This window comes from Leucoraja erinacea, chromosome 10, assembly GCF_028641065.1.
Source record: "Leucoraja erinacea ecotype New England chromosome 10, Leri_hhj_1, whole genome shotgun sequence".
Lineage (NCBI taxonomy): Eukaryota > Metazoa > Chordata > Chondrichthyes > Rajiformes > Rajidae > Leucoraja > Leucoraja erinaceus.
The window spans coordinates 45220107-45242465 of record NC_073386.1 but is presented as its reverse complement, the minus strand read 5'-3'; the positions used below and the strand labels follow the sequence as shown (position 1 = coordinate 45242465).

At 40.7% G+C, this 22359-nt stretch overlaps 1 protein-coding gene across 5 annotated transcripts in view; it reads left to right on the top strand.

Moving 5' to 3' along the window:
• The window catches only part of scyl3 (SCY1-like, kinase-like 3), a 33948-nt gene extending 12334 nt beyond the window's left edge, over positions 1–21614 (top strand). For 2 of the 5 annotated variants that reach the window (XM_055642100.1, XM_055642105.1), the window contains exons 3-13: positions 2231–2344; positions 2505–2561; positions 3242–3344; positions 4876–4987; positions 5930–6010; positions 7232–7371; positions 8348–8532; positions 15981–16149; positions 17321–17503; positions 18762–19513; positions 20354–21614. In XM_055642100.1, coding sequence (XP_055498075.1) covers positions 2231–2344; positions 2505–2561; positions 3242–3344; positions 4876–4987; positions 5930–6010; positions 7232–7371; positions 8348–8532; positions 15981–16149; positions 17321–17503; positions 18762–19513; positions 20354–20407 — 1950 coding nt within the window. In that variant the 3' untranslated portion in view covers positions 20408–21614. The remainder of the gene's footprint in view (positions 1–2230; positions 2345–2504; positions 2562–3241; positions 3345–4875; positions 4988–5929; positions 6011–7231; positions 7372–8347; positions 8533–15980; positions 16150–17320; positions 17504–18761; positions 19514–20353) is intronic. The other 3 variants (XM_055642104.1, XM_055642102.1, XM_055642101.1) reach the window with 3 other exon arrangements.
• Positions 21615–22359: the final 745 nt, after the last annotated feature.

Sequence of the window (22359 nt, the reverse complement as noted above, 5' to 3'; positions counted from 1 at the left end):
TTCCAAATACCTTGACTCCATCCTATCCCCCTTGGTTAAATCCCTCCCTACCTATGTTCAAGACACCTCAGACACTCTCCGTCGTCTCTGCGCATTCCATTCTCTAGGCCCTCATCCCCTCATCTTCACCATGGACGTCCAGTCACTCTACACCTCCATCCCCCACCAGGATGGTCTCAAAGCCCTCCGGTTCTTCCTCGACCAGAGAAGCAACCTATACCCAGCCGCTGACACTCTCCTCCGCCTAGCGGAGCTGGTCCTTACCCTCAATAACTTCACATTCGACTCCTCCCATTTCCTCCAAATACAAGGCGTAGCTATGGGCACACGCATGGGGCCCCAGCTATGCCTGCCTATTTGTCGGTTACGTCGAGCAATCCTTGTTCAATACATACCAGGGCCCCATCCCCGACCTCTACCTCCGCTACATCGACGACTGCTTTGGTGCCACCTCCTGCACCCGCACACAACTGACTGACTTCATCCGCTTCACCACTAACTTCCATCCGGCACTCAAATACACCTGGACCATTTCCGACACTTCCCTACCATTCCTTGACCTCACTATCTCCATTGCAGGTGATAGACTTCTGACCGACATCCACTATAAACCCACTGACTCCCATGGCTATCTGGACTACACTTCTTCCCACCATGCTTCCTGTAAGGACTCCATCCCCTACTCCCAATTCCTCCGTCTACGCCGCATCTGCTCCACGGATGAGGCGTTCCACACCAGGACATCTGAAATGTCCTCATTATTCGGGGAACGGGGGTTCCCCTCCTCCACCACAGATGAGGCTCGCACCAGGGTCTCTTCCATACCCCGCAACACTGCTCCCTCTCCCCATCCCCCCACTCGCAACAAGGGCCGAGTCCCCCTAGTCCTCACCTTTCACCCCACCAGCCGTCACATACAAAAAGTAATCCTCCGTCAGTTACGCCACCTCCAACGTGACCCCACCACTCGCCACATCTTCCCATCTCCCCCCATATCTGCCTTCCGCAAAGACCGCTCCCTCCATAACTCCCTTGTCAATTCTTCCCTTCCCTCTCGTACCACCCCCTCCCCGGGCACTTTCCCTTGCAACCGCAAGAGATGCAACACTTGTCCCTTTACCTCCCTCCTCGACTCCGTTCAAGGACCCAAGCAGTCGTTCCAGGTGCGACAGAGGTTTACCTGCAGCTCCAACCTCATCTATTGCATCCGCTGCTCTAGATGTCAGCAGATCTATATCGGTGAGACCAAGCGGAGGTTGGGCGATCGTTTCGCCGAACACCTCCGCTCGGTCCGCAATAACCAAGCTGACCTCCCGGTGGCTCAGCACTTCAACTGCCCCCTCCCACTCCGTCTCCGACCTCTCTGTCCTGGGTCTCCTCCATGGCCACAGCGAGCAGCACCGGAAATTGGAGGAACAGCACCTCATATTCCGCTTGGGGAGTCTGCATCCTGGGGGCATGAACATCGAATTCTCCCAATTTTGTTAGTCCTTGCTATCTCCTCCCCTTCCTCAGTCCCCCTGCTGTCTCCTCCCATCCCCCAGCCTTCGGGCTCCTCCTCCTTTTTCCTTTCTTGTCCCCGCCCTTCTCAACCCCGATCAGTCTGAAGAAGGGTTTTGGCCCGAAACGTTGCCTATAGATGCTGCTGCACCCACTGAGTTTCTCCAGCTTTTGTGTGTACCTTCGATTTTCCAACATCTGCAGTTCCTTCTTAAACACTATATTGAGCCTTTTGCTTTTCACCTTCTTTATGCATTCCAGATTCTTGTAGTGGCACAGTTATTTGTGAACTATTGTTCTCAATGTATTGTGAACCCTCTCTCTGAATTATTGTTTGTTTGGGACTAAGGCTCTTTACTATGAGTGTTTGCTGGATTCCCCTATGCGTGTCACCCTACCTGTGACAATTGCAGCACCATGGATCTAGGAAAATGTAAACCCGATGCCTCATATAGTTTTTACTATGCATGTTTTGATGTGGGATTGCTTTTGGTTAAGAGTTCTGCTTTTCAAAGTTTTATTAAAAGCCTCAAACGATCATTATCAGCAGTTTGTAAAGGGAGGGGTGCACAGAGACATAAAGGACAGAGCGTACTTTGCAAAATTTTGTTACAGTGTTGTTGCCCCATCACTGAAAATCTTTTGCACAGAAGGACATTTCAGTTAATGTCATGTTTTTGTTTTGTCGTGGCTAAAATGTGTACGGGCACTTTGTTATTTTGTATTACAGGGTAAACTGAGCCACAATAATATATGTGTTTCGTCTGTGTTCGTGAGCGAGGATGGTCACTGGAAGCTGGGAGGAATGGAGATGATGTGTCATTTCTCACAAGCATCATCTCAGGTGAGGTTGTTGAGCCTAATCTTCTTTCCTTTGTAAAGTTTCCACTTGGCTTCTGCAAATTCTTTATGGAGTAGAATGAATCATAGTTTGCAGAGTCCATTTGAGTTATTTAATTTTGCGATTTAAAAAAAATAAATCTATATTCTGTTTTCTCTTGCAGTTCCTGTCGAATATTAAGTCATTGAGAGATTTGAGTGGAATTTCTCCAGAGGAACAGGTCTGTCTATAGTGTGGAATACAGATAAGAAGGGTATAAAATAGAAAATGCTGGAAACAGTCGGATGCCATCTTGGAATGAAAATCAGATTACATTTCAGAATGAAGAATGTTTCCTCTATTTTCTGTGGGATTTCTTGCATGATTGTTTGAAATATTCCAATGCTTTTTTTTATAAGCTTTAAATAATATGGAAATGCATAAGTATAAATTCTCCAGGTATTGTAGCTGGATTTAAGCTATGTTTCTCATCAGTAGCTACGACTCTCGAGTGGCTGTTCAGCAACTTAATCAGTATTTTGCCTGATCTAATAAAAAATAAATGTGTATTCACCACTAGACTAAAACACAAACAGAAAATTCCAGATTTCAGCAGGTTGGGAAGCATTTTGTATTGTATTGTATTGTATTCAAATTTATTGTCATTGTCTCTTATAGAGAAAGCGGTGATTTTAGCTTGGGACCAAGTTTGTTGTTGTTCAAAACAAGTGTTGTTTTTCTTCATTGCAAATATTTGCCATATAAAATTTCTTCTGGGTTAGTTACTTGGGGCTTCAGGAAAGCAATTTGTGCAACTATTGAATATTGCCATGTGAAGTACTTGAGTGATGTCACCTATTTTTGTTGTGCAAGGTATAGGACACAATAAGGCCCTTTGCAAACTGATCTTATCCAATTTAGTCCTCAGGTTTTCAGTTTCTTCCTGAATCGCATGGACATGCACGAGATGGTTACTCATTTGGGACGATGATTGCAAAATTTCTTCCTTTGCTAAATGAAATGGGTAAGGATTTTCATGCTGGATATTTCAGTGACCATACACAATGTTCCTAATTACTATCCACTGTCAGGGGATCACTCTTGAACTCGTCAGTACAAGCAAATTAATTTATTCCAAGTACTTATTTTAATTGTTTCACTTTTATTGTTGATGTTTTTGTCACTTTTTTTGTAATTATTTCGGGAAAGTTATATTTTAAATCATTTGGTTGTTTATACATGTATTATATCCATTGTCAAAAAAGGAAGTATCCTGGCAAGGAGAACTTAAAAGCAATGAATAAATTGGATTTCGGCAGTGATTTAACAAAGTGCCTCTAATACAATCATATGAACTTGCATTTGTATAGTATCATTCATGAGATGCTTTGGATCAATTTGCAATAGTCAATGATGATGATGTTGGATTTTAAATATGGGGAACTGAGTAACTTAGTGAAGTGGAAAGGCTTCTTTCAGAAGGAAGTGGGACACCTAACTATGGCAAATCGATTGTGAAAATATGTTCAAAATGAAGTTAACCCGTCATCCAGAATTTGAGGAACCTAGTGGGGATTGGAATGCTGAACTGAGGAAATTCATTTATGTACACCGACTTCTAGCTCGGCCTTCAAGACACATTGCCAGGGCCTACGCATTGCAGCACATGGCCCAAATGATAGTCTTATTGTATGTAAATATGGTGGGGGTATTTACCTATATGTTATGACTTCAGGATCAGTAATGATATGAATCAATGCTGTGGGTTTGTTAACTTGGGTACCATTGTAGAAGGTGAATTATGAAATGATCAAATAATTTAACTGTGGGAAGTTAGTCTCCTTGTTGAATACTTGGTTGAAAAGAGAATGAGTGCAAAACTCTCAAGAGCCAGGGACAGTGAAACATTAGCTTTTTCAATGGGAACATACTGAAATTATTAACAGAATGTTTGGCTCCTACACTGTAAGTACCATGATTGATGATTCAATAAAGAACATTCATAGTCACTTGTGTAAGCAGCAATTAAAAAGACCTGGGAGAAGAATGACCTAAATATGTATACGGAAGTTTTCATGTTCTCTGTATGTCCCAACCAAAATTATGTATTTTTGAAATGTAGTCAGTATTGTAAAGTTACACACATTTTAGCTAATATATGTGCAGCAATATCAAAGAAGGGAATTATATAATGATGCATTTAGTAATTTTAGTTGATCATTACAAGATAAATATTGAGTAACACATTAACTGATCATGACATTAAATACTGACATTTTATGGAATTGGATGAAACTTGTCCAAATGCAGTATCAAAACACCTTATCCAGCAAACATTTAGATTTTATGTTAAATCATGTGCTTTGTCTGAGAATGTAAAAACTAAACTGCCAATGATCTTTAATGCAAAATATCCATTTATGACAATTCAATGTTTTATATGTTCATAATTCTATTTTATGTTTGGAAATTCTTTCCATTAACCTTTGTGTATTACAGGGCAGAGACATTTCTGTACTCGGTGATGGTTTAGGGTTAATTTGTTTGTTCTCAAGTTGCAGAACATGTACTAACAAAATTCCAGGAAACCTTAAATGCTACTCTTCTTAACCCAGACCCTATGCAACGGCCATCTTTACATAGCTTATTATCTCATGATTTTTTCAGGTAAGTAGAAACATTCTTAGAGTACTTGTGTACAATGTTGCCAAGCATTAAATCATTTATTTGTTAAATTAAGCAAAATATTATTAGAAAATAACTTGTGCTTGTGTTACATGAAATCCAACTGTAAACTTTAATCAAAAGCAGGTACATGTCCATTATTGTGTAGCTGACTGTATATACGCAGAAGTCAAAGTATGCTCAGTTAACAACATCTTGTGCTATAAAATCCTATAAACCTATTGGTTGTAAAATGGCAAAATATAATTATTTACTTATGATTCAGATGGTGTATTTTAACTGCCATATTTAGAGAAGAACAAAGTAACCATGTCATAAAGAATGCACAAAGTTTACAATGATTATTGAACACCGTGTGTAGTGGCATCACAGATAATACAATTTTCATTCATTCAGCGTATACAGATACATTATTTTTCTATTTTTGGCAAATTTGAGATGGCTGTGGAATAGGCTTAATAAGAATATCCACACTGCTTATGACTGAGTGAATACATTTCTGATTTCTATCACTTTAACATGTAAGTAGGTTTCTTAATAATTGCACTTAGTAGAGTGAAGAATTGGACATTCAAATTTAGACAAATGGTTGTAATTATTATCTGTGATGTGACTGAATATTTCCAAAATACACTTGAAATGAGTACCTGTATCAACCAATTAATGAAAACAGAATATGTTTGCACATGAATGCCTTTCACGTTGTAAAATGGGAGAATATTTATTCTCAGTCCTGTACAATATGTGCAAAGATATATCTTATGTGATGGCACATTTTATAATTGGACTCGAAAGTCAATTAGTTGCATGTTAAGTAATGGTGAATGTAGATGAAAAATGGATCTCTTCAAGAGCATTTTATAGACAAACATTCAATTAGTTCACAATTTTATGGCTAATAAATGCTACCCCTCATATAATCAGCAGGAATGACTTCTTGGACGTTGTAAATTTTTTACAAAGTTTGACACTGAAAACAGAGGAAGAAAAGAATGAGTTTTTCAAGTAGGTATTCTATTTCGACATGAATACTGTTGTATCAAAAACGTTCTTCCTCATCTACTCAGGCCAAAGACAGGTATGTTCAATACTTGTATTGAACATACCGGGGGGGGCGGGGGGGGGCAGGTTATAATGGTCTATGTTGCATTTTCAACGCTCTGCAACTTTTTGCAGTCTTGGGCAAAGTAGTAACCAAACCAAATTATGATGCATCCAGGCGCAATGCTTTTTTACAGTCCATCTGTAGAAATTGGTAAGCGTTGTTGGAGACATGCTGAATTTCCTTAGACTTCTGAGGAAGTGGAACTGTTGATGTACTTTCTTGGCCATAGCGAAAATTTAATTAGACCAGGACAAATTATTGGTGATATTTATGTTCGGCATGGGAATGTTTTGTGTTATCCCAACAGCCACTGCAACTTCTCACTGACTCCACAAGTGTTCATAGCATAACCAGCAGTGCATTTATGCACTCTGCTTCCACAGAAATTTATAACCTCAATTGCAACCTGTTCTTAGTTTAGTTTAGTTTAGTTGCATGAGCATCAGCAAAAAAATCACAAATACTAAAATAGTTTCAATCTACAGCTCTTCTACAGCTTTCAATTTCTTTATTGCAGATAGTTCATACTTGTTTGACATGTAAAATTAATCATAACTTGGGGAAATCGTTCATCTATTTTGATAGATAGAAATCTCGATGACACGAATGGGTCAAAGATTGCGTTTTTGCTTTTCACCTTTATATCTGCCTGAGTTTTGGGTTTTATCTGATCAAACCCAACGCGACTGATCAGAAAAATGATTATGAAAGGAACACCTAAAATTAACATTACCTTAACCATTGCATGGTTTGGGTGACATGAAGGTTCACTGTCACCATCGTGACATTTTTAAATTTCTATTCTGCGGCTTTATGTTAGTAAATATAGCCAATTTCGCTTTTTATTTAAATAATGCTGTATGTGGGCAAAGCCGCTGCTTTGTATTATACACTCAGGAAATTGGATTGAAATTGCCCAAGTTTCTCACTCGAGCTGCGGGAATGAAATTTCCTCCTGACATTAGACTTGGCAAGATTTCATGCACCACTCAATTTGCAATGAAATGTGCTTTGTGAAGGATTTCACCTGCAGCTGCATCAATCCCATTGTCATAATTGCCTTGAAGCTAATGTTTGAGCATGAGGAACATGTTATATTGCTTCACTGTTGTTTATAACAGGTTCCTCTTGGATCGAGTCCAGGCCTTGCCTGAAAGTCTTATGGCCTCTCGCCTAGTGCCACAATTGCTAACTCCACTGGTGTTCGCAGAACCAGTGGCGATCAAAAACTTTCTTCCTCATCTACTCAGGCCAAAGACAGGTATGTTCAATACTTGTCGTATGGTCTAAAGATGCATAATCACACAAACCATATGCACATAACTTTATGATATCTTTCTGAATTTTATATAATGCATCAAAACCCTTTAGGTTTTGTATTTCATGGACTGTTACATTTAGTGAAATCAATTAATACTAATCTTTTTATTGTGATTTGCATTGGTGGAGAAAATGAAGTACCATGTTGTAAAGGGCCAATACGGTGGACTAACATCTGGAAAACAACATTGTTGTCGTTTTTTTATTAGCTGATTTGACTGGCTATGTATTTCCTACATTGGGAGTTTTTCTTCCAGCTGACTGGTTCAGAGCACAGGATTAAAGGTTAACTTTTAAAGCAGCCCCCCTACAGTCTCATTAACTGAACTTTCAATTGTTATATAGTACGTTATTATTTGCCTAGAAAGAGACCATGTTTTATCAAATTTTATAAGCTGTACTAAAATTTTGTATTGATGGAAAATATGCATTGAACAGTGGTTTTGGTTAAAATTCACCTACATTAATGGATGAAGCTCGCTAGCTATAAGCGTTCTAAAGGAAGTGATTTAAGTTCCTGGTAAGTATGGGTTCAAATTGATTAACTATCTATAAAAATGATGGTAACTTTGATTAGGGTTAGTGCATACTTTTGGAGTATCAGGTTGCAATAAATTGGACCTGGAAATTCTTAGTGCAGCTTTTTAATGACCATGGTGTTCATTATTGCCAAAACCAAGAAATGTTAATCTGTTTAATGTGATCTGCACATGTGAGGGAAAATGCGCAGTAATTGCTTGTATGATGTTACAAAATGCTAGCTTAACATCTGAACCGCATTCACACATCAGGAACACAACAGGAACTTTCATCAAAACAAAATGTGTTTTTGGGGTGTTTTTGCATACCAAGTGTAAAATGTAGACTGTTTTAAAAATGCAGGTGTGTAACAAATTATTTAAATTGCATTATTGTAGATGCATCTGGTGATGAATTCAATTGCCTTCTGTCGCCCAATGTCTTTCGAGAGCATGTGATCCCTATTCTATTGAAACTCTATAGCATACGGGAGGAGCACGTGCGGATGGTGCTGTTGGCTCACCTCAACACTTATGCAGCTCTTTTTTCACTGGAAGACCTACAGAACATCATTCTTCCACAGGTGGGTAAAAGTTAAGATATTCATTTGTGCTGGAGAAAAATGAATGGCAAATAGTTTATAATTGTTTTAGATATTGTGCTGGTCGGTTATACATTTTCTTATTATGATTTCCTTCTGCAAGTTTTGTAATACTTTTAATACAGTAAAAAGCAATTTATGAATTGGAATGAAAACTTTCATAAAGTATCAAGTCCATGCACATACTCAATCTTCAGGCACATTTGCTTGAATTAGTTGTCTGCTTCCTACAGATAATATCAGCTTTGAAAACCTACTGAAAATCCAAATACACCAAGTCCACCAGTTCTGCCTCATCCACTCTTTCACAATTTAGAGCCATCCAGCACAGTAACAGGCCCTTTGGTCCAAATGCCTCAACAACATTCTCTCACAGCTCATTGCATGTACCCACCATTCTCTGTGTCGAAATGCTGCCCTTCGGGTTGACTTGATGGCCTCAGAGAAGCCACAAGAACAGAAACCACCTGGGGTTTATTGCAGAAGCCTAGACTTAATGGCACCAAGGTGTCACAAAAGCAGAAGCTACTTGGAGTTTCTCTGGAAATCCAGACTCGATGGCACCAGCTGGGTTACATGGACCTCTTGCACCTGGTGTTTTGTCACCTCCGCCAGCTCAACCATGCTCACTGGCACTGTCAGCTATTTTCCAATGCACCATCAGCCATTTCCCAAAGTACCCATATTCTTACAGATTATCATTCCCCCCTTTTATCATTTCATGATAACTACGTATTCACAAACAAGGAAAAATGAAATGACAATAGTACGTATCAACAGTCAAACAATGATCATGATGTTATGCCATGATCCCATAAGTCTCTGCCTCCCGACTTTTCATGGGCGTAGCAAATTCTTAGGCAGTTGACCAAGAAATCATCACCTCCTGACTTTTCATGGGCGTGTAGTCTCTTGTAGTTATCACTTGCAGCAGAAGTGTATTCAGGTACTCAACACACCTGTACTGAAAAACATTTCTTCAAAAAAAGAAAGAATTAGCGCATTACTGATAACTTTAAAATGGTGAAGGTGGACCCACAAATTTTTCCCTTCTACTTTAGCAGCAGTGAGGAGAACCTGATAAGGTCCTTCCCACCGAGCATCCAGACCCTTTCTTACCCAGTTTTTTACCATGACAAAATCACCAGGTCCGACTTTAGTTGAGGTAGATAGAGGTGGTAATTCAATACACGCTGCTCGTACCCTGGAATGCAAATCCTTTAGTGCTTTGGTCAATGACAGAATATAATTAGTCATATCTGATGACATATGATGGAAATCTGGTCCTCTGGTTGGGGTACTCTGGTTCCATGAGGTTCTAAGTAATGACCATACACAATTTCAGCTGGGCTCATTCGTGCTCTTCCTGCTGGTGAGGTATGTATCTGAAACAACGCTATAGGAAGTAATTTAACCCGGTTAACCCCTGGTTTAGCTTTCAATTTAGCAAGCTTAGTTTTTAAGGTCTGCAGTCTGTGGTCGATAGGCATAGTGCAACTGTTGATTCATTCCCAATTGAGTACAAAATTATTTATTCACTTGTCCTATAAAATGAGGACCATTATCAGAATTTAGCCGAATTGGTATACCGTATCTAGCGATGATCTCTCGCATAAGCACCTTGACAACAGTAGAGGCTTTGTTGTCAAGTGTTGGGCAGGCTTCAATCCACTTACTAAATACATCTACAATTACTAGCACATACTTATACAAATCTTCCCTAACAATAGTATCTTCCTTGATCACAAACAAGCAGTCATGCCCTGCTTCCATCTGTTCTTTGGGTGGATTAGCAAGAAAGGATGCTGGATTGATAGTAGTGCAATTTTGGAACTGCATTTTAGGGTTCTTTAACAGGTATATCTTATATTTATTCTGACGAGCCACGGTAAGGTGTTGAGTTTGCAAGGCAGCAACTGAATGAGAGCTATACACTGTAATGTTCTGCTGTAAGGTCAAATTAGCGGCTGATTGCAAGCTGTTGTAGATAACAGTGAAGATCTGGGTGCAAATGGGATGTGACTGTGCTACAGGATCAAGCTTTGAAGAACAGGTCATTGGTCTATGTTTGTATCCATGCTTCTAAGTCAATACTGCAGTTGAACAATCAGAAAGGATTGTACAGTATAGTTGGAATCCTCAATCATAGAGTGGCCTTCCTAATGCTGGTGCCTGTAACGGAGACTTCTTTAAATTTTCAAAAGCTTCTTGGGCTTCCTCAGACAATTGAAACTCGCCCTCCATACTAGTGTATGGCGTCAGCTTTTTAGAGTCCAGAGCAATGTTGGGTATCCACTGTCGACAATAGTTCACCATGCCGAGCCACTGTCTCATCTGCTTTGCCTCCTGTGGCGCAGGGAATTCACAGATCGGTTTAACTACTAGACTGTACTGATTTGGCTTCCCTGCTTTGGGTATTGCATGGATCGGTCTGTTGCAAGATGATTGACATTTAACTAGAACGCCCCTGATCCAGCAATCCCTGAATTAGCTTGTCAATACTGTTGTTTCAGTGGGTGCTGTCATATAGAAGACAGTTTTTCTGTCATTTAGAAGGTTACATTTTTCTGGAGACCTACCTGGATGGGATCAATCTGAACACATCCTACCCGAATAGGGTCTTCTGCCCACACCTGCATGTCCACATACTCGTTCATGTACCTCGCTCCCCCGATGATGACACAACTGTGGCTGATAAAACTGAACAGTACAATGATTAGGCAATTCTTGTTCTTGACATGCTAGAATTTGCCATACTGATCGCTCGCTGAACCATAATTCCTAAATCCTTTGCATGAGATGTTCACTTTCTTTGTTATATGCTGGGCAACTTCAGAAGCTTGCCTCCACAATTCCTGAGGTATTGCAGCGTACTCTGCTATTGCCTGTGGTCCGGTCGCTAATGCCAAAATGGTTACATCCCATCTAGATCCTTCACAGGACTTGGAAAAGTTTTCTAGCTCTTTATCTCTGCCACTTCAGTCATATGCTAGTGAGAAATGGAGTGGAGGCTCATCTTCCAGATCTAAAGACCACCATTGAGGTATTTTACTGACATGTAACTGTCTTTTAGGAGCCCATGGGGTTAAGGTTATACCGTTATCTCCACACTCAATTTTCAGCTGGAATGCACACAGCAAATCCCGAGCTAGCAGGTTACAATCTAGACCTGTGATATTGACTAATGAATGCTGCACTGTCTCTTCAACTGACAGAGATGGGGTATTGGCATACCTGCCCTTGGAACCCGGGTAGTCTCTGAGTTTTATCAGGCTTGGGAAAATTATAAATGGACTGAATAGATGACATGGATGCCTCTGTGTCCACTAAAAAGGTGCATTCTCTTCCAGCGACTTGCAATGATTAAAAAAAGGTTCCTCATCAGTTTTACACCCGTTCACCATTAAATTGACCCGTGGGAAAACGTTGCCTGCCTCCCTTGTCCTCGATTTCCCTGCCAATCTCCCCTTTACACACACGAGCACACACACACACGCACCCCCCCCCCTCTCTTTTTGAGACAGCGACTGCGATAGATGCATTCGATAGTGGGGAGGTTAGAGCCGATGATGGCCTGGGCAGTGGAGTGGTCACAACTTTCCGCATTCTTTTTGCTCCTGGACATTCAAGTTGCCAAACCAAGCCACGATGCAACCAGTCAGTATGCTCTACTGTGCACTGTAGAATTTCGAGAGAGTCCTCCTTGACATACCGACATTTTCTCAGGAAGTAGAGGCGCTGATGTGCCTTCTTTATGATTGCATCAGTGTGCTGGGACCAGGAAAGATCTTTGGAAATTTGCACGCCCAGGAATTTGAAGTTCTTGACCCTTTCCATCATCGACCCGTTGATATAAATGGGATTTTGGGCCCCTATCCTACCCCTTCTAAAGTTCACATTCCTTGGCTTGCTGGTGTTGAGAGCTAGGTTGTTGTTGTGCTGGCACCATTTGGTCAATCGGTCGATCTCACTTCTAAACTCTTCACCATCCATGATTCGTCCCACAACATTGGTGTCGCGGCGAGCTTGATGATGGAGTTCGAACTATGTCCGGCTACACAGTCATGAGTATAGAGTGAGTACAGCAGGGGGCTGAGCACGCAGCCTTGAGGTGCTCCCGTGCGGATTGTTTTTGAGGATGACACATTTCCACCAATACTGTGGATGAGGAAGCCGAGGATCCAATTGCAGAGGGATGCGCAGAGACCCAGATCTGAGAGCTTTGTAACCAGCTTGGAGGGGATGATGGTATTAAACGCTGAGCTATAGTCGATGAATAACAGCCTGACATATGAATTTTTGTTGTCCAAATGGTTCAGAGTGGAATGGAGAGCCAGCGAGATCGCATCCACTGTTCATCTGTTGTGGCGGTAAGCGAACTACAGTGGGTCGAGGTTCTTGTCAAAGTAGGAGTTGATATGCGCCATAATCAACCTCTCAAAGCACTTCATCACCGCAGACGTTAGTGCCACTGGTCGATAATCATTGAGGCACGTCACCTTGCTCTTCTTCTGCACCGGTATTGTTGATGCCCTTTTAAAGCAGGTGGGAACCTCAGACCTCAGAAGTGAGAGGTTGAAAATGTCTGTAAAAACTCTAGCCAGTTGGTCCGCACAGGTTTTTAGAACACGACCGGGTATACCATCAGTTCCAGGCGCTTTCCGAGGGTTCACCCCCCCTGAAGGATCTTCTGACGTCGGCCTCTGTGACTGTGACTGAAATACGATTACGGCGAATGGGGGCTCGGGAAGGCACATCAGTGTTCTCCCTATCAAAATGTGCGTAAAACGCATTGAGCTCGTCAGGGAGTGATGCTTCACTGACATTTCAGCTGCCTCCTGATTTCGCCTTGTAGGAGGTGATGGCATTCAAGTCCCACCACAGCTGCCAAACATCCGTCTCATCCTCCAGCTTGGAGCAGAAGTCCCTTTTTGATGGCCTTACCAAGGTCGTATCTGGACTTCTTGTTGACCTCTGTATCTCCAGACCTGAATGCCCAGGATCTGGTCTTCAGAAGAATGCGGATCTCATGATTCATCCAAGGCTTTTGGTTATGAAACACTCTGAAGATTTTTGTTGAGATGCACACATTTCTTTATGAAGTCTGTAATGACTGTGGCACACTCAATCGGGTTTGTTACCGAGTCCCTGAACATTGACCAGTCTACAGACTCCAAGCAGCCCTGGAGTTGGTCCTCTGCCTCCCCCGACCAGCCCTATGCAGTCCTCGCCTCTGGGGGTGCGCTGTTCAATTGCTGCCTGTAAGCCAGGAAGAAGCAGCACCGCAGTATGGTCGGATTAACCAAAGTGAGGGCGAGGGATGGAGCGATAGGCATCCTTTATGGTCATGTAGCAGTGGTCGCGGGTGTTTGGTCCTCTGGTGCTGCAGGAGACATGTTGGTGGAAGTTAGGGAGCGATTTCTTCAGGTTGGCTTTGTTGAAGTCCCTGGCTATGGTGGTAAGTGCCTTTTTTAAGCCATCCGGTGCTAGCTGACCACAGTATGCAGCTCCCCCAGTGCCAGATGGACATCAGCCTGGGGTGGGATGTAGACCACGGTCAGGATGATGGAGGTGAATTCCCTCGGTAGGTAGAAGGGACGGCACTTCACCGCCAGATGTTCGAGGTGTGGAGAGCAGGAGTTGGATAGGGCTGCCACGTCTGAGCACCACGCAGAGTTGACCATGAGGCAGACGCCCCCTCCTCTCCCTTTCCCAGGTGCCAGTGTACGTCCATGCGGTGGATGGAGAAACCTGCGCTGGAACGGGGATTCCCTTGCAGACGACAGCTCCAGCTCCGTTGCGATCGGGGATTCCCTCAGTCAGCAGCTCCAGCTCAGTTGCTCTTGAGAGAGCCTGCTCGTCAGCTCCGGAGGTGTTTCCAGGTACCGTACCTGTGATCCTCAGTCGAGTCGGGTGTTCTGCAGCGATCGAGGGATCGCTTACAGTCGGGGGGCTCCCGCAGCTGCGAGAGATCACGATATTGCTAGTGCCTTCAAGTACACGAGTAGCTTGTCCGATACGCCGCTGATTTCTGCCGTTTTTCTGATCCAGGTGAGTTGAATGAAACTAATTAATTCTCTGCTGTTGAGTTTGTGACAATACTGAACATTCAGCAATCACACTATACATGAATGAATTGCACAATATACACGCTTAAGCAAAAACACAACTATAATCAGAAGTAATTACACAGTATTAAGCAAAAGCATTCAATATGAATACTTCAAATTTAGCAAAACTTAGAATCAAAATTTGGATCACAATCCAAGAATATTACAGATGCATCTTTATAATAAACTTCAGTACTCATTTTTACAGTAATATTGCCAATTTACCTTGGTACTGATCATGAGTACCACCAGGGACATGAACCCTTCGCATGCTGGAACTCTAGCCAGGAGGATTAACTCTAACCCACTTCTCTGCAAGGTCCTGGTCTTCAGCACTTACTCCCTCTTAATGCTGGATCCCAGCACTGATTTTTAAAGTGTCTCTGCCAATCTCACTCAGTCTCAGATCCATTCACGCAAGCCCACAGTAGCCTCGTGCAAACAGAACAGAAGGAAGACAACCGACACACCCAAACAAATTACATACACTTTTATACCCCTTAATGAAGACGGGGACACTAAGTACGATGGGGGAGGCCACCCCTACATGCCAATCACTTCTTACAGATAAGAAAACGCATTAAGAAGCACTTTAACAAAGTACAAACTATGTACAGGACCTAGATACTAAGTGTAAACAGTTAATCCTCTATCCAATCACACGCTTAGGTTCAGCAACTGGTCAACAGAACCTAGACTTGATGGTTTCAGAGAAGCCACAAGAACATAAACTACCTGGAGTCTCTTGCAGAAAGCTAGACTTAATGGCACCAAGGTGTCACAAAAGCAGAAGCTTTTCTCTGGAAATTCACTCGATGGCACCAGCTAGGTCACATGGACCTCTTGTATTTTGTCACCTCTGCCAGCTCGACCTTGCTCACAGGCACTGTCAGCTATTTTCCAAAGTACCCATATTCTTACATATTATCCTTAAGAGTATGGTAGACAAAAGTGTTGTTGAAACTCAGCGGGTGCAGCAGCATCTAAGGAGCGAAGGAAATAGGCAACGTTTGAAGTCTGAAGAAGGGTTTCGGCCCGAAACGTTGCCTATTTCATTCACTCCTTAGATGCTGCTGCACCCGCTGAGTTTCTCCAGCACTTTTGTCTACCATCGATTTTCCAGCATCTGCAGTTCCTTCTTAAATACTTAAGAGTATGACAGCCTTAGTAACTTATCTAAACCATCAGTTATGGTAAAATAATATCAGCAGGAATTATTTGTTTATTATGCAGTGCTTTATTTCACCATGTGTAATTTTGCCAGGTTTGATAAATTTGACGTGTTTGATAAGAAGACACAATCACATTTTCTCTTTTTAGATATTGCTAGGACTAAGAGATACCAGCAACACACTGGTATCAGGAACACTTTCAAGTCTAGCAGTATTGGTGCCACTTCTAGGAGCTGAGGTGGTAGTTGGAGGTGAAAGAGCAAAGATCTTCAAACGTGCAACACCGAACTTCAAATCAACTGAGATCACCCCTGAAGGCAAGACAAAAATAATTGTTCACTGACTTGATGGCAACTATTTGAAAAAGGTTCTAAGATAGTAATAAAATAGAAAATGTTGGAAACATTTTTAGCATCTGTGAAAGGTGTGGTAGGTAAGATAAGAGGATAAATGGTAAAGAGGATAAATGTCTAAAATTTCCTGATTTTAAATTGTCTGACAATATCTTAGTGTCTGTAATAAGGTAAAATATCTAGGGCATATTATTACAGAACAAATGACAGATGATGAGGATATTTATAGGCAACGACGCATGCTGTATGTACAGGCAAATATTCTCTTGCGTAAATTTGGTGCGTGTGCAGATGTGGTGAAGATGTCGCTATTTAGAGCATACTGCACACCACTCTACACTGCGCACCTGTGGTCGAACTATGGAAAGACAAGTTTGCAGAGACTAAAGGTGGCATATAACGATGCCATGAGAACACTGCTAAGGAAACTTAGATGGTGTAGTGCCAGTAATATGTTTGTGGCTGCAGGAGTCAGTACTTTAGAAGCTATCCTAAGAAATCACATGTATAAATTCATTTGCAGGATAAATGACTCCAAAAATGTAATTATTGTGGCCTTGTCAAACATAAGGATTAGCACTACACGCTACGAATCCCAGCTGTGGAGACACTGGTATCGTTGTCTCGTTGTAGGACATTGATCATCTTTTAATCTGGATTTTTAACTTATGTATTGTTTTTAAAAATATATAATTTATGATGCTTTTATGTGATATACTGAGATTTTATATGTACTTTATGATATTTTTTAATATGCAATGCATTTTTTTAATGTAATGTTGCTCCTTGTCTGGACCTCGAGTCCGTAATAAAGTGTATTATTATTAATAATATATTATTTCAATTTTGGGACCCTTTCCCATCCCTGATGTGTTAATTGTTTCCCTTTCTACCAGCTATGGTAGAAAGGGAATGTTTCCAGCAATGTTTGTTATTATTTTAGATTTTCAGCATCTTTTCATTTTCTGCTCAAGATTGTATTGAGAATTGACAAGGGTGCAGTTTTTCTTGGGTGGGAATATTTTTTGAGCAATTTGAAATTGTTAATTGATTTATGTCTTAATTCTCATACTTGAAATGTGAGTATTCTTGCACAGGCTGAACTTTGATTTGCAGTCTTGTGTTTTTATTTAAGGGTCTCCTGCACATATCGTGAACAGTAGTGAACATCTCAGTTCTTTGGCTGTAAACAATTCTTTCAAACTGCTCTCAAAGAACACTGAACCTGAGAAGATGCTCATAAGTGGGACGGAGAAAACAAGAACAAACCTCACTCAAAATTCCCAGCCCGCAAGGTTTCAAATACTGACAAAACAAGGTAACCTTTTGGAAGATAATGCAAAAGTGAGATTTTTGCACACACTAAAACTTGGCATAAAAATAATTGTATTTGTTCAGGCGATTCCAACAATTATTGCCCATCATCATTAATTGCCTGCCAATTGAAATGCATTTAACCAAATCTTAATTTATACACCAAATGTAACCTAAAGAGTCAACCAAAGATGGTGTGGAATCTTGTTAGATACCAGATTTGGTCAGGTCAATGACTATCCTTTCCTTACACCAAGACACTTGTAAACCAGATTGTTTGGTATAGAAATGCATTACTGAGATGAGTTTTTTAAATTAGATTCAATTACTGGAATTTAAATTTCTGTGTTGCCATGATGAAATTTGAACCTGCTGCATCTTTTCATACTATACAGGGTTAGGCTACTTAGACTACAGCGATCCTGGCTCTCAGCATTCCCATTAGCCTTCATTCCCCCACTTAGTATGGGGGAATGATGGGAAGGTCATCTGTTGGTGGCATTCCCATCAGTAACATGTTCTTTCTGATGAATCCATCAACCTCCAGTTCTCTTGCACAAGGGGCAATTAACATAGCAAGTCTTTTGATTATTTTGGGAGGTAATGGGGAGTGGGGGAAGAAAGAAGGAAATGGTCTATGTGGTCACACGGAGAGGGTGTACAATTATTTAACTCTGCTGTTGCTGTGCGACAGTATCTCTGACTCCCTTGCTCTTGGTCTCTGGGTCAGTCTATCTGGCCCTAGCTAATAGTACTGTACCTTGATTGCTATCATTCTTTTTCAGTGGCTACGAGCATGATCTGGTTGAGAGATTAAATTTTCTGTGAATATATTTTGATTAAATATTTATTACATTTGGGATTTGTCACACAATGAAGGCATTGAGAGTCACTAAAATTGAAAATCAGCGTTTGTGCCTTATCTGTTGCAAGAATGGTTTTGACTGTTAGAAACATTGAAATATACTAATTTAAGATTTTCATTTGCTGTGTGCATTTTCTAAAGATAATCCTTCCAGCTATGTAGGAAATAAGATGCATAACAAAGATACACATTTAATATAATCGCACATCTGATGCAGTAATTTCAGTTTAATTTTGTTTTCCCTCATACTTGCCTAATTTACCCATGTCTACCTGTTACAGTAATTAAATTGTTTTCGTTTATTACTGACAGAACCAAATTTAATGCCAAGTTTTGATACAGTTAGTAACTTAAATATTTTAGTAACGTGAATATTTTTTCTTTATGAACTTTGTAGCCCAACATAAAGGACAAACAGCCATAATCTCCATGAACGGTATTCACGGAAATGATATTTTGGGTGTTGACAGCACACACAAATCAATGCTGATGCACAAATCCGCTGACGATTGGCCAGATTGGAGCAAATCGGACAATGAAATTCTGCTTGAGCCTAAAAAGGATTGCATCCTTGCAGGAAACACCAAATTTGGGGATGTTACAGTTGATAATGAACCATGGGATGACTTTGAACCTGATGAACATGCTCCTTGTGAAAATACAACACAACAGGCAGTTAAACCACATGCATCTCTTTTTGAGAATAAGCCTCAATCTAAGAGCATGAAACTTTCTACACCACTGAAAACGCACTCGGAGATGTCTTGTGAAAGTTGGAAGAATAACTGCAACCAGCAGAAAATGTCAGTAAAGGAAAATAGGAAAACAAATTCTATCGCACAGATGTCCTCCTGGCAGAAATCCTCAATAAAGAAAACATTTTTGAATGATGAACTTGGAGAGGAATTCACAATTAGTGTCAAGAAAAGACCAGAGAGAGACCCTGAACTAGATCTCTTTGCTGATATGATACCAGACATTAAACTCTCATCCAGAGGCATGTTAGTGCCAACACAGGGAACAGAATCAGTTGATTCCGCCAAAGAAACTGAAGTAGCTGCAAGGGGAACAGAGAAGACATTGACCGCAAGAGACAATTCACAAACTTTAGCACTTGCATCAAAGTTTGCTGCAACAGACACTATTGAGGTAAGTTGCCTATTATGAAATCCACTGGCATGCTATCAATAGCGTGTACTTTTTACAACGGCATATTGTCCTGTAATGGATGATACTTCCCAGAACACGCTGGGACAAGCAGATGGGAATGTGAGATCTGGAGGTGCTTGCCCACTGAAACCAAAGGAAAGGCATTAACAGTGCAGAGACATAATGGCAAACATTTTGACCAAGGTGGAGAATATAATGGCAAGAAGTGAATTTTACCACACATTACTGACTACAATTGTGGTCTGATAACATGAGAGATGCAGGGAAGTTTAATGTGGATGTGGGCAGACACAAATTCTGGTTATAAATAGCTTAACTGGGTCTTTTAAAAAAAATAAGATATGTGGCTGAGAGAATATTTAATACGGGATGTATTGATTGAGAGATGCAGTAGAGTGAACAGGTAGGACTGGTATCACGTTGTACTTGGGTTAATGGCGAGGAGACATCAATTATAAACAATTGGTAGGCAGATTAAAGAATGCATTGCTTTTTCACCCAAAGAATGATGGCAGGTCTTGTACACCCTAACAGTGCAGTGGTGACAGAAATATTCTACACATTTAGAACTTTTGGATGAATACTGCTGGAATCTACAGCCCGAGACCAGGAAAATAGAATTGGCCTAAGTAGTACTTTTCCTAGCCATGGACACAGTGGGTGAATCTATGCCATAGATATTGTAACACCACATGCTATCCAATAATCTGCATTCGTAGATTTCTTACTACTTGAACCTTTTAATGTAAACATATTCCCCTTGGACAATGTAAGAGATCATAGTAACTTTGCAGTAATCTGCTGTGCATTGTTTTGCAGATGGAAACTGAAGGTTGGGATGATGACCTGAACTGGGAGGACAATACCTGGTAGAAGAATCATCTTCCTAGCTGAAGATCGTATTTGGATTCACAAATCTCCCTTCCCTTTGTCCTAATATCTTTTGATCGCACCTTTAAGACTTTGCCAATCAGCTAGGCTTATGTTCCGTGCCGTAAACATCCAGTGCAGCTTACTGGAATGAAGAGTGGAATTTGAATATACCTAGAAATATCTAAAATATCTAGAGCATATCTAGATAAAATATGCAGCAGCATCTGCTTAGTGTTTACTGTGATAAGTTACCTTACAGATGTTTACAAGTACCTTAAATGCTTTACTTAGATATTGACTCTTGTGACGATGTTTTATTTAAATATTATATGGGAGGGGTAAAGAAAATGTTCAGGTGCTTTCTGTCTGGCCTATATTTCCACCTGCAGAAAATTCCAATCAATTGACCCAATGTTCAGTTCTGAACTTGTGTGAAGTGGTGATAATTACAATTTATTGTATATCTGCATTTCAGGATAAATATACAATTAAGCTGGAACCCATCCCACTTGATGTGGGAATAAAAGAGAAATTCCCTGGAGGAGTTTCTCATTCGGATGTCATATTGGTTAGAGTTGATATGAAGGTGAAGCCACTATTGCTAGATACCAAACCAGGAGGTCTGTGAAAAGTCATTTCTCTCTTTCTCCCCTCCCCTCCAGCCTTAACAACACATTCGCCAAGGTGGAGCAAAACCTGCATTAGGAACTCCACATTATTACAACTGTTATTGAAAGTATTTGAAATCTAGTTCCTGTAAAATGAATGTTTTTAAGTTGCAATGTAAGCAAGTTCAAGCTCATGTTTAAGAAAGAAAATTTAAATGTTGAAAGATAAATTTGTAATCATGGTGTTGTTGCAGCAAGGCCAAAACTCCCCCCCCACCCACACAGCAAACATCACTAATGAAACGCGGAAATAAATCCTGTGGTAATACGATTCAGTCAAAATTAAAATTATAAAAGCACATGTCCTTCTGGACATCAGGACGCTGCCAGAAACCTACAGATTTTTACATGTTCACTTGAGGCCCATTTACATGCTTAAATGCCAAATAGAAATTGTAACTAAACCAAGGGCTTAACCTGCTTCCCATTTTTCATATTAGAGTGCTGACACATTGGAGATCTTAATTAAACGTTGTTCTATAAATGCAATTATTTAATTTGGTTGATTTACACTGAGCAAATAAATTGTTCCAAATGAAGATTGTGTATTTTCTGTGTATGGATTGTGAAAGGACAAATTATTGACTAAAAATTAGTTTCTCTGTCAAAATGCCTGCATATTAGAAAGGGATGTTTTTAAACAAGCCTGCTTTGAGGCATTTGCCCAGCTACCTTTGCTGTTTGGCTGCTGGACTTTGGAATCTAATACTTGGGACTAAGAAATGGGCATTGAAATCTACTGGTAATAGAATCATTACAAATATTAATGGAACAAGGTAAACATTGGTCTTTCATTTCCAGTATTGTAGTACCACTCTAATGTTAGATTGGAACTTCTTGATGGATGGATAATAAATGAAAATGGACTGAAAACAGTTACAATTTCCACAGCTTATCTGATTATAGGCAGGATATTTGCTAAAAACTAAATGATAATGAGGGTGATGGAGTGAAAAGATTTACCTTTAATAACATCAAGTACAATAAACCCTCATAGCTGACCACGTGGGGTGGGAAGAATGGTGTCTATTATTGCTGATAGTTTGTTATAACCAAGTCAGGTAGTATCATTTTATGTAGTTGAAACAGAGAATTGCAGGTGATGATTAATACAAAGTGCTGGAGTAACAGCAGGTAAGGCAGCATCGCTGACCATCAGCAGGTGGTCAAAGTGATCATGATGATCGAACATATCGTAGTTTTCAGCAGCCCGAAGAAAGCACTGTCCGCAGGGCTACAATATGAGCTGCGACAACAGCCATGTTACTGGACCATGTGGTGGAT